General features: G+C 42.3%; 1 protein-coding gene across 3 annotated transcripts in view; it reads left to right on the forward strand.

Moving 5' to 3' along the window:
- Window positions 1-13768, forward strand: part of PLS1 (plastin 1) — a 238333-nt gene that overhangs the window by 187884 nt on the left and 36681 nt on the right. For all 3 annotated transcript variants that reach the window (XM_077290797.1, XM_077290796.1, XM_077290795.1), the window contains exons 13-15: window positions 1403-1536; window positions 7698-7821; window positions 12979-13103. In XM_077290797.1, the coding sequence (XP_077146912.1) occupies window positions 1403-1536; window positions 7698-7821; window positions 12979-13103 (383 nt within the window). The remainder of the gene's footprint in view (window positions 1-1402; window positions 1537-7697; window positions 7822-12978; window positions 13104-13768) is intronic.

A 13768-nucleotide genomic window follows, 5' to 3' on the forward strand; every position in this document is an offset into this window, starting at 1 on the left:
CTGATGTAAAGTAGACATGTGGGAAATGTTACTTATTAAGTATTTTGTGTGACATATCACTGTGATTTAATTGCATAAAAATTCAAAGTTGGAAAATTGCAAAATTTTAAAAATTTTGAGTTAATTGAGTTAGTAGGTAACTCTGTCCAGTCACTTGTAGAGCGGTGTTTCTAACTATTAATCAACATTACATTAATACATATATATAGTGAACAGTGCAATACAGTACACATTTATGCATAACCCACAGGCGGGGCACCGCATGGGGGACCACATACAGAAAAGGAGAGAGGGAGCAACCGAGGGTCCCTGCCACCTCCTTACATAGTCATCCTCTCGAAGTGGCAAACTAAATAGTTCTGTGTTATTGGGACTTCTTTAATGTCGCATAATATTATAATATTGTGGGAACTTTCTGTTACAAGTATATTATTTTGTACAGTACATTTTTGGTTAAGATTGGTTGACACTTTAGTGCTCTGTCTTAGTAGAAAACATTTCTGTACTTTCAAGTACAATGTAATACCAGGGGCATACGGTTATGACTGGAAGTGTTGGCACTCTTGAATTGTTCCAGAAAGTGAAGTATTTCTCCAAGAAAATTATTGCAATTACATATGTTTTGTTATACACATATTTATTTCCTTTCTGTGTATTGGAGCAACGCAAAAAAAAAAAAACACAGAAAAAAGGGCAAATTGGCCAGCAATGGGTCTGGATCTAAATTCCGTTGAATAACTGAAAAATATTTAGAATTGAGAGTCCTCAGTGGTTGATACCTTTTAATGGCTAACTGAAAAGATGGTAACAAATTGCAAGCTGTGGAGAGATCTTAAAATTTTTGCTGTGAGAAGGCATCTTCAAATACATGAGACGTTAGTTGATGATTATAGGAAGTGACTGATTGCAGTTATTTATTCCAAAGGGTGTACAACCAAATATTAAGTTGAGTGAGCTAACAACTTTGTCCGGCCCATTTTGGGGTTTTCGTATTTAATTATGTCTAACTTGCCTTTTTTCCTAATTTTTTGGGGTTGTTCCAATACACACAGTAAATAAACATGTGTATAACAAAACATGTGTAATTGCAATAATTTTCTAAGAGAAATACTTCATTTTCTAGAACAATTTCAAGGGTGCCAACACTTATGGCCATGACTGTAGCTATTTCTGGGACATAGGTCCTTGATGACTTAGGGCCTCTGCCACATATGAATACACATTATTATAAGTGGCACTTGGTAGGTAAGAAGACTATGTTACAAGTTTGTTATTGGGGTCCACAAGTTCCAAGTTTTACTATTGCCTTGGTTATAAAATAATATGTTTACACCTCTCAAAACTTTAGATTATTTTTGTTCCATTTTCTAGTACTCATTTATGTATGTATTCATTTTTCTAGATTGAGAATTGTAATTATGCCATAGACTTGGGAAAGCACAAAGCAAAGTTCTCTTTAGTTGGTATATGTGGCAATGACCTACATGAAGGGAACCGCACACTCACACTGGCCCTAGTCTGGCAGCTAATGAGGAGGTAAGTATATACCCACATTTGTGAATGGAAACTACACTCAGTACCAGCTTGAATTGAGTATAAAGATTCATAGGACCCTGGACCAGCATCCATGTTGGTAGTATGTTGAGCCCTGCACACCTCCTCTTACCTGGCGGCATACCTGACACTCATTCTGATTAGCATGCACAGGAGTGACTTCATGCATGCAAGACACCACAATAACAATTTAGCCCTGGACCTAGTAGTCAAGAGGCATGCCATCAGATAGGTCACAGACTGCATACGTGCCTGATGGATCAGGGTCTTGTGAATCTTTTTGCTCAACTCTAGTATTGACCTTATCTTATATGTTTTGTAAATTTTATTCATAACATACATATAACATTGTGAAATTAACTGTTAAAGGGAACCTATCATGTACAAAAAAACACTATAATTATACAGATATCAAGTAAATCTGCAAGTTAATAACGTTCTACAGTTGTGCAGCCGTCACACTGAGAGCCCCGCTGCTGGGAGGAAATTAATTTAATTCCTCCCGAAAGCCTTGGGCTTTCAGTGACAGGGGTGCAGCTGGCAGTGCAGAGTGAGAGATGGCTGTAATCATGCCCCAGCACTGACAGCTTACTCAGTATTAGAGTTGGCTATTCACAGTTTTGAGGTACTATAGTTCAAGCAACTAGAACATGAAATTCACTGTAAAGACTGTGTATTTATATGATATGATATAATAAAATATATAGCTTTTGTTGATTCATTAAAAGCAACCCATCTAATATGTGAATATAAAAAAACCACCACCACCAAAAAATATCTAAACACACAACACAGATGAGAAAAAGGCCGGGGGACAGTGCCTGACCCTGTAAACTGCTGCCCTGTCCCTGACTTGCCGCGGAGGTTTACACCCTAAAAAGCAAATGGCACACCCACTCAACGGCGGCTTACCCTGCAAGGCCCTGAAGTGATGGGGTCAATAAACAGTTTTAGAGTAAAACTGTTATCCAAATTTAATTACCAAAGCAAAATGAAATACCAAGTGCACCGACAGCTGGCCCTTCTGGCCCTAAATCAATGGGGTCAATCGATAGATGGACAGGCCATGTAAATAATAACCAAGATGTTGCCAAATCAGTACCAAGTGCATCTTGTACAATCAAACTGTCCCATACACTAAGTGATAGATGGGGTCAGTAGACAAACTGTCAGGTCAGATTAGTTGATATTACCAAGCTAGATAAAGTGCATCTAGCAAAAACAAGTTATCACAAAGCCTGATTGAGCACTAATATCTCAATATACAATTGTGTGAAAAAAGTATTTGCCCCTTTCTAATTTCCTATTCTTTTATATGTTTTTCACACTGAAATGTTTCAGCTCATCAAACAAATTAAAATATTATACAAAGATAACACAAGTAAACACAAAATTCAATTTCTAACTGCAGGTCTTTATTTTTAAGGGAAAAAGAAACCCAAACCTACAGGGCCCTGTGTGAAAAAGTGATTGTGCTCTATCCCGAATAACTGGTTGGGCCACCCTTAGCAGCAATAACTACAATCAAGCGTTTGTGATAACTGGCAATGAGTGTTTTACAACGCTCTAGAGGAATTTTGGCCCACTCAACATTGTAGAATTGTTGTCATTCAGCCACATTGGAGGGTTTCCAAGCATGAACCACCTTTTTAAGGTCATGCCACAACATCTCAATTGGGTTAAGGTCAGGACTTTGACTAGGCCACTCCAAAGTAGTGATGAGCGAGTATGCTCATTACACGAGTTTCTTTGAGCATGCTCGGGTGGTCCCCGAGTATTTCAGCGTGCTCGGAGATTTAGTTTCTGTCACCGCAGCTGCTTGATTTCCTACTGCTAGACAGCCTGAATACATGTGGGGATTTCCTAACAAACAGGCAATCCCTACATGTATTCAAGCTATCTAGCAGCCGCAAATCATGCAGCTGCGTTGACATAAACTAAATCTCCGAGCACGTCAAAATACTCGGAGACCACCTGAGCATGCTCAGAGAAACTCGAGCAATGAGCATACTCGCTCATCACTACTCCAAAGCCTTAATTTTGTTTTTCTTAAGCCATTCAGAGGTGGACTTGCTGGTGTGTTTTGGATCATTGTCCTGCTATATAACTCAAGTGAGCGTCAACTTAAGGTCACGAACAGGTGGCCGGACATTCTTCTTCAGCAGGATTTTTTGGTAGACAGCAGAATTCATGGTTCCAATTACCAAAGCAAGTCTTCAAGGTCCTGAAGCAGCAAAACAGCTCCAGACCATCACAATACCTCCACCATATTTTACTGTTGGTATGATGTTCCTTTTCTGAAATGCTATGATTCTTTAGGTGTAATGGGACATACATCTTCCAAAAAGTTCAATTTTTTTCTCATCAGTCCACAAAGTATTCTCCCAAAAGTCTTGGTGATCATCAAGATGTTATCTTGCAAAACTGAGACAAGTCTTTATTTTCTTATTACTCTGCATTGGTTTCATCTTGGAACTCTGCCATGCAGGCCATTTTTGCCCAGTCTCTTTCTTATGGAGGAGTAATAACACTGACTTTAACTGAGGCAAGTGCGGAATGCAGTTCTTTGTATGTTGTTGTGGGGTCTTTTGTGACCTCTTGAATGAGTTGTCGCTACGCTCTTGAGGTAATTTTTGTCGGCCGGCCACTCCTGGGAAGGTTCACCACTGTTCCATGTTTTTGCCATTTGTGGATAATGGTTCTCACTGTAGTTCAATGGAGTCCCAAAGCTTTAGAAATGGCTTTGTTTCCTTTTCTAGACTGATAAATCTCAATTCCTTTGTTTCTCATTTGTTCCAGAATTTCTATGGATCGCGGCATAATGTCTAGCCTTGAGAAACTTTTGGTTTACTTCACTTTGTCAGGCAGGTCCTATTTAATTTAATTCTTGATTGAGGACAGGTGTGACAGCAATCAGACCTGGGTGTGGCTAGGGAATTCAAATTCAGCTTCCCTAAGATGTAATAACCACAGTTAATTTATGTTTTAAAGGGGGGGACAATCACTTTTTTCACACAGGTTCCTGTGGATTTGGATTTCTTTTTCCCTTAGTGTTAAAGACTTTCATTTAAAAACTGCATTTTGTGATTACTTGTGTTATCTCTGCCTAATATTTACATTTGTATGGTGATCTGAAACATTTACGTGTGACGAACATGCAAAAGAATAGGAAATCAGGAAGGGGGCAAACACTTTTTCACATCACTATAGATATAATAAATAATTGTGGCTCCATATAGTCTTATTAGTCATCTGACCAAAAAGCAAAGCAGGGAGAATTTATAACCACCATTCCTCCTCTGCCTGACAGTGAAAGTGGCACCCCCGCTCACCGACGGCAGACCCATCTGGCCCTATTGGACACTGAGTGATGGGATAGATAACAAAGTTGTTAAACAACCAATATTATTCCCCAAGCAGATAAAAGGGTAATATAAGTGAGGAACAGTGGCCAGGAACAGGCAGTACAGCAGTAGAAACTTAGATGCACAAATAACTTCTTTAATAGAAAATCTAATAGATAAAAGTCAACTAGTTCCTCCAATATGTAACAGCAGAATACGAGATTAGATTATAATCCCATGGCAATGGATCTTACATGTCACGATATTGGCATTTGTTCAGTGGAAGTCTTAAAGGGAACCTATCACCAGGTTAAGCCAATATTAGATGCGGCCACCGCCTTTCAGGGCTGATATACAGCATTCTATAATGCTGTATGTCTGCCTCCAACCCGACCTGGAAGAACTGAAAAATAACTTTCATTATACTCACCTGCGGGGCCGTCTGATCTCAGGGGTGTCACAGGCCTTGGTCTGGCGCCTTCCATCTTCTTACGATCGCAGTCCTCCTTGCTTTATGTGGATGATGCGCTCCTACGTCATCCACACAATCTCCTCGGCACCGCGCTCCTGCGCCGGCATACTTATCTGCCCTGTTGAGTACAGAGCAAACTGCAGTGTGCAGGCATCGGAAAGGTCACAGAGACACAGCGCGTGCGCACTGCAGTACTTTGCTCTGCCCTCAACTGGGTAGATAAGTACACCTGCGCAGGAGCGTAATGCCGAGCAGACTGTGTGGATGATGCAGCAACATCCACATGGACCAAGAAGGAGGACAGCAGCACAAGAAGATGGAAGGCACCGGACCAAAAGAGCGACACCCCTCGGACCGGACCTCCCCGCATGTAAGTATAATAAAAGTTATTTTTCTTCTCTTATAGGTCGGATCGGGGGCAGATATACAGCATTATAGAAAGCTGTATATCAGTCCTGAAAGGGGGTGGCCGTAACTCGTATCGACCAAGCCTGGTGACAGGTTCCCTTTAATACTAAGCATAGAAAGGCTCCTTGCCATGGGGACATGCAAAAAAAAATTATCATACCACTCGACGCGTTTCCCCTTTCACAGGTTCATCAGGAGTGAAAAATTGGCAATATATTTGGAAAAGATTACTTAGCGGATAGTTTTCCATATGATCTAACACACTGAATCCCATGATAAAAGTAAGGTCCAGGGTGCACAGGGTATGTTCGCCCTCGATGATTAAAGCCGGCTATCAGTCATTGCCAGGACGTTGTTACAACTGCCGCTCATATTGCACTGAGCGGTGCCTGAGCTGCTCTGCAGAGCAGGAGGGTCATTAGCATATCGCATCCGATGCACTCGCTTCGGATGTGTTTCGCTATAATGGGATCCCAGCCTTTAGATGGATATTTTGTAAAAAAAAAACAAGTACATATATTAACCAAAATGTAGAATATGTTCTGACTGCACAGTACCATGGTGTGTATTCACAGCAGAATAGCCATCAGCATGTAACATAAATACTGGATGAGAAATGGAGGATATAGGGGAAAATATGCAGCAAGAATAAATATATGTTTGTAAAGAGGTGTCATGGCTCTGAATTCTCATTTTATTACATATGTTGAGTTTCAGACTGTAATGACCGGGATCTAAGGGGTAACCACAGGCTGTAATGGGAGGGGAGAGGGGGATATTGAGCTCAGCACACCTTGCAGTCCAATGCTGGAGGTTGAAATCCGTACGGAGGGTGCCTGTCCCACTGGTGAAGTTCAGCCAAGTAATGAAATTATAAGGAGGAAAAAAATCAGCACATCCATCCAACAATAAATAAAATATATAAAAAATTTATAGGAAAATCTTTAAAAACATGGATTCCAAAGTTATAAAAACCTGACGCGATTCTGGCATCCAAGCTCCCTTAGTCATAGGACTAATGGCGCTTGGATGCCAGAAAAGTGTCAGGCTTTTATATCCTTGGAATCCATGTTTTTAAAGATTTTTCCAATACATTTTTGATATATTTTATTTACTGTTGGATGGACGTGCCGATTTTTTTTCCTCCTTGCAATTTCACAGGCCGTAATGACGAAATTATAATGAAAAAACGATGAATCAAACAGATCACTCCACTAGAGGGCATAAGGACATTGTAGAGTGAAAAATGTTACATAAGCCGTGAAAAGTGATAAAGATATACAGCATGGAACTGCAGAGTAAATATGAAAAAACTATGTCTATCTACTTTCCTTTTTCTGTTTGGAGGTGCTTGTGAGTTTATTTTTTATATTTGTGGTTACAAACCTAAAACTGACATATTTCTAAAAATTTTTATGCTTCTCTGTGATTAAAAAAGTGAAAATTAGAAGTGAGTGGTTAGCCCAGATCTACATTTAAGTTCTAGCTAAAATAACTATATCGAGCGATACAAAATCTGAGTGGATAATTACCCGGTATCCTGGTAGCTGCATTTAGAAAAAGGCTATAAGCTGTAAGGGGATCATCCAGCTAATGTGTCATAGGGAAATATTCCTTTCCTTCTACAAAATATTTCTCTAAATTATTCCATTGCTGTCTCTGAAGATTGTGTTCAGTTAATCTTTCAGTTGACTTTATAGGGATTTTTTGATGAGTCAACTATTCAACTAAGTAATAAAGCACAAAAATCTAAAAAAATAAATATCCAATTAACCATCAGAAGTGGAAACCTTGATACAAAATGTAAACTGTCTCATTGGAGAAACTGAACAAAATGAGTTTTCCTTGGTATACTGTCACAACGAGAGAATTGAATGACGAGCCTGCCGTACTGATTTCTTCCACTAACCCTCTATTAGGTATACATTAAATGTGCTGTCCGATCTTGGAGAGGGTGAGAAGATTGATGACAGGACCATTGTACAGTGGGTAAATGAAACGTTGCGTGATGCAGGCAAAACCACATTCATCAGCGGCTTCAAGGTAATGAACGTTCTTAATTTCAGTACAGGAAACCCTAGTTTCCCGGCGATGGGTAATCCATGAAATGTAAAAGATTCCACTTGTGCAAACTCTAGATTAAACTCTTGTGTGGGACTTTAATGTTTGTGCTGCGTGGGCCATGTCCTAGGCATATTATTCCAGATGATCTGAAAAGTGGAGAGATTGGATGCGCCCAGTATTGTACATATTGTAGCCATTAAAGAAGCAACTTTAGGAAAATGTTAATAGAAAACTGTAATTTTTCTCAATTAAAGTCACTGTGGAAAACTGTACTGAAACTGCTACACAACCAAAAGGCACATCCCTGGTCAGGGTCACTTTTAGACAAAGTGGGGCCCTGGGCAAAAGTTTAAAGTGGGGCCCCAAATGCTTACATATTGCACCATCACATAGAAACATTTCTGCTGTATTTACCTGCGCTGAGTTCAAGCCGTTAAACGAGTGCAATCGACAATATTGAAGTTGTTCAACTCTTGTTTCCCAGCCTGTTTAGGGTAGGTGCACACGTTCAGTAATTGGCAGCACTTTGGACACAGCACATGTCCACTGCCGGCTATTGAACACAGGTGAATCCTCCGTGTTCACTGAACTGTGCGGATTCACGGCGTCCAATACATTGTATGGGTGAAATTTATCTTTCAGAGACTTGTGTCTCCACAAGGTAAATAGACATGACTGTGGTCTGGAGAGATGCGCCACATGCTGTAATGTCTGGATGCTGCACAAGTATGCAGCGTCCAACCCGCATCATTTACTGACCATGTGCAGCTACTCTTACTCCAGCTGAGGAAGAATCATTGGTTCAGATATTCATCGATACAGTATAATGCAGGTCCCAAATAATACATATAGTAAAACGCACTCCCCATGGTCCTTGATAGACTATATTGCAGTCCCCCTCAGAGTACACTGCAGCCCTTATCATAGAGTATAATGCAGTCACCTCATAGAGAATAATGCAGCAACTCTCAGAATATAATGCATCCCTCTCAGAGTATAATGCAGCCCCCACACATTATAATGCAGCCCTCTCAGAGTATAATGCAGCCCCCACACATTATAATGCAGCCCTCTCAAAGTATAATGCAGCCCCTCACACATTATAATGCAGCCCTCTCAGAGTATAATGCAGCCCCCACACATTATAATACAGCCCTCTCAAAGTATAATGCAGCCCCTCACACACATTATAATTAGGCCCCCGCAGAGTATAATGCAGCCCCCACACACAGTATAATGCAGCCCCCTCAGAGTATAAAGCAACCCCCTCAGAGTATAGTGCAGATCCCCACAGTATAATGCAGCCCCCTCACAGTATAATGCAGCCCCCCGCATACACAGTATAGTGCAGCCCCCTCACACACAGTATAATGCAGCACCCCCACACATACAGTATAGTGCAGCAGACACACACAACACAGTATAGTACAGTCCCCACACACTCAGTATCGTGCAGCAGACACACAAATACACACACAAGCACACACACAATACTTCACAATACTTACCTCTCCTCCTTGTTTCCCTGCTCATCATCTCATCAGCTCCCCTGCTGGCATATGCTGAGTCAGAGGGAGAGTGATGGTAGAGGGAGTGTCACATGACGCTCTCTCCTCCATCATTGCTTATGCTGATAATTTGAATGTGCGTTATTGTGGGTAAGGGGGGGCAGTGCTGGGCCCCTCTTACTCAGGGGCCCTATAGAGGCCGTGTGGTGTGCCACTATTAACAGCACACCACTGACTTGGGGCCCCTGGAGGAGCAGGGACCCTAGGCGGCTGCCTGGTCTGCATGCCCCTAACGCCAGTCCTGTCCATGGTGTAACTAATCCCCATCCATGATGGCCTGCCACATTGGGTATAGTGCGACAACCAGTGTACTGTAGATAAGATTTGGCAATGCTGATCACATCAACTCATCTAGCCTGATCACCGTGATATAGGAGGTCCCGAATCTCACCCAGTGGCAGATGCATTTTCAACATGAGGGAAATAAGTCACAGATCTCAGACTGAGACGTTTTCCATATATGCCACTGAGAACACATACTGGACATGTTCAGCTTGACACTGCATGGGGACATAAGAGGAATAGCTCTTGGCTGAACAAGTGTTCAAACGATATTTTTCTGAGGTGTATGTCCACCATTAGACAGATGTCATAAGAATATCTGTGGAGTGATTCCATGCTGTTGATAGTATGAAGACGTCAGTTCAGAAGTTTATTAAAGAATAGTGGTTTATTCAACATGTTTCAAAGTATTAGTTACTTCTTCATCAGGAAAATAACCACCTTTCATCAATTGCAGACTGCCAATCAAAGTGTTCTCGGTGTGATAAACCTCCACTGAAGGAGTCTGGCAGAGACCCTCTCATAGAAAACACAGGAGCATTCGGCAGAGCGATCGTTCATGTATATGGAGGAGTGAGCAGAGTTAGCTGCTGGCTGAACGATCGGTTGATCCATTGTTCAGACTATGACTATCACTCGTGTATAGGGCCCTTTAGGCGCTTCCTATACACACGATAGTTGTCTACCTGTACATGTACACTAGTCTTTGCTGAGCTCTCTAGTTTTGGTGTCATTTTTTAACATGTGGCCACCTTTAGTTTTCTCCATACTTTCATCAGCAAGTGAACAGCTACTGACGAAGCTTAACATTACTTTTCTTTTATCCCATTACTTGTGCGCTTTTTACTAATTATTACTTATGTACATTAAAACAGAATTCATCATCTTTCCCCCATCTCACGCGACCTCCCCAACGAACCTATCCATTACAGTAAACGGCTGCCCACTCTCCCCAGTCCCACAAGCCCGCTGTCTTGGGGTAATCCTTGACACTGATCTCTCCCTCAAACCACATATCCAAACCCTTTCCACTTCCTGCCGCCTCCAACTCAAAAAAATTTCACGGATCCGTACATTCCTAAACCAAGAATCTGCAAAAACCCTAGTCCATGCCCTCATCATCTCCCGCCTCGACTACTGTAACCTCCTGCTCTGTGGCCTCCCCTCTAACACTCTCGCACCCCTCCAATCTATTCTAAACTCTGCTGCCCGACTAATCCACCTGTCCCCCCGCTATTCCCCGGCCTCTCCCCTCTGTCAATCCCTTCACTGGCTCCCCATTACCCAGAGACTCCAGTACAAAAGCCTAACCATGACATACAAAGCCATCCACACCCTGTCTCCTCCATACATCTGTGACCTCGTCTCCCGGTACTTTCCTGCACGCAACCTCCGATCCTCACAAGACCTCCTTCTCTACTCCCCTCTTATCTCCTCTTCACACAATCGCATACAAGATTTCTCTCGTGCATCCCCCCTACTCTGGAACTCTCTACCACAACATATCAGACTCTCGCCTACCATCGAAACCTTCAAAAAGAACCTGAAGACCCACCTCTTCCGACAAGCCTACAACCTGCAGTAACCACCAATCGACCAAACTGCTGCACGACCAGCTCTATCCTCACCTACTGTATCCTCACCCATCCCTTGTAGATTGTGAGCCCTCGCGGGCAGGGTCCTCTCTCCTCCTGTTCCAGTTGTGACTTGTATCGGTCAAGATTATTGTACTTGTTTTTATTATGTATACCCCTCCTCACATGTAAAGCGCCATGGAATAAATGGCGCTATAATAATAAATAATAATAATAATAATAATAATTAATATGTGGCCATCTGTCACCTGCCACCGCCCAGTCTCCTGATCTCACTACCGCTGCCCTGTCCTCTGCTGTTGTCTCCGCTGCCCAGCTCCCCGCTGTTGCTGCTCGGTCCTCCACCTCAGCGCCGGCATCCCGGCACGCTGTTCCTGCTTGGTCCTGCTGCGCTTCTCCCCGTCTTCCAATCACGCGCTCGACAGTAAATTCCCGACTCCTGCGCATGTGCCCTGGGTCTCTTAGAGTGTGGCCTTGCGAATCACCGGCTTCTTATGGAAACCAGGTGCCCTGACCCGGAAGCACCATCTAGCCTATCAGGATGAGGTGTGGGGTATTTTAGGCTGTCTCCTCTTAGAGGAGGTGCCTGATTATTATATGGGTTCCCCAGCGTAGTAACTCAGGTCCATGTTGCTCCTTTTTGCGCTGTGCTGCCAGCAAATTCTTCATCCTGTTAACTCTGTTTCTCTCCATAGTGCCTGTCTTGGTTGCCTATCTGGAGTCCTGTTCTTTCCTTCCCTTCCTCGGTCCACGATCCTAGTTCCTGAATCCCTTCTCGTCCATCTCCCCACTGTTCCTCATCATCCCATTCCCTTCTTTCCTACGAGCCGCCCCTCTTAGTATCCGCTGCTGTGGTCTTAGAGACCTCTGGGCTTGCCCGTGATGGTCCTTGTATAGGAGTCGGTCCTCACTAGGTCATCTCGCCCAGGGGAGGGTCGGTTCCACAGTCCAGAGGGTCCACTCTATTAACTCATCTCCCAGAAGCATTACACCATCTTATTTAGTTTGATTAACAAAATCTTTGCATTGCATATTTAGGTGTTATTTAGCATTGTGCAATAATATTGTGCTTTAATCACTATTAGTTTATAAGTATAGATCCATCATCAGCAGTTTTTTTTTACTTTTTCAGTTAGCGACACATATTTTCACTACACAGCAAAAATGAAATGTTCTAAAAAAATGTTGACATCTTAAACATATTGCCTGTGTCAAAGGAGCTTCAGAAGGGGGTAAAGAGGTTGCATTCACACCCAGGCCCCGTTTCCTCAGGGAGTCCAATACCCACATTCCCCCTGCTGTATAATTGCTGGTAGTTATTTGGGGGCATTAGTACAGACTTTTTATTGAGGCTCAGGAGCTTGGGTTTACTCCTTTGAGCTTGAGTTTATATGTTAGTCTATGGTTGCATGTGGTCCATATGTCGCTGCCATGCCACTACACCATATGACTCCTTTTTAGCCCACTCTGACATGGTTTGCATTGCATCATGTATTATTTCATGCTGTTACATGCAATGACTCATTTGATTAATTGTAGAACAGAAATGGAAAGTTCTGAGCAGTAATTTTGCAGAGTTTAGTAAATAACTGTAATGTAACACTTCCATAAATCCATTAAAGACACTTTAAGCCCTGACACGACTATAAGACATGTTAATAGTTAATGCCACGTTAACTTTTCTTTTTCAGGATCGGTCCATTAGCACAAGCCTGCCTGTGCTCGACTTAATTGATGCCATTGCTGCTAAAGCCGTCAATCCAGATATGGTGAAAAGAGAAAATCTTTCAGATGCAGACAAAATGAGCAATGCAAAGTAAGTGGTTGTACTGTTTTCTTAGCTCCTTCTTGGCTTGGTTGGGTAACACTCCGAAAAGAGATCACTAGGGAAGTGTAAAATGCTGATGCGTGTCATTAAAAGACCGCCAATCGGCAACATGTTTGCAGTCATTTAATATCCTGTTTAAACAGACAGACCGCGCTTCAGAGACACACTGAATGGTTAGTAACACACCTTTCAGTGTACATAGGCTGCCATTGTTCTCAGCAGCACAGGTCCTGTTTTGATAGGACGATGTGCTGGCGAGAACATTGATCTTTTGGGCTTGTTCAACAGGTAATTGGCAGCCTACTTACACTAATCAATAATCGGGCATTGTAAATGCACCTTTAGTTTAAACACAATTAAAACCTGAAAATAAGCTGAAATGTGCCCATTATGCTCCTGCTTCTGGTCCTCTCTGACCTCATAGGGTGCTGACTTTGCTTCATCCTGTATTGATTGGCGGCTAAGATTATGCGATCTGATCAGCGTATCTAGGGCAGGCAAACTAAGAAGACTATAACTAGTACAGAATTAGCAAAGTAAGTGTACAGTTAAAACTAATTTAACCCCTTTACCCCCGAAGGTGGTTTGCATGTTAATGGCCAGGCCAATTTTTAAAATTCCCACCACTGTCACTTAATGTGGTTATAACGCTA

The sequence above is a fragment of the Ranitomeya variabilis genome, chromosome 2, assembly GCF_051348905.1.
Source record: "Ranitomeya variabilis isolate aRanVar5 chromosome 2, aRanVar5.hap1, whole genome shotgun sequence".
Classification (NCBI taxonomy): Eukaryota; Metazoa; Chordata; class Amphibia; order Anura; family Dendrobatidae; genus Ranitomeya; species Ranitomeya variabilis.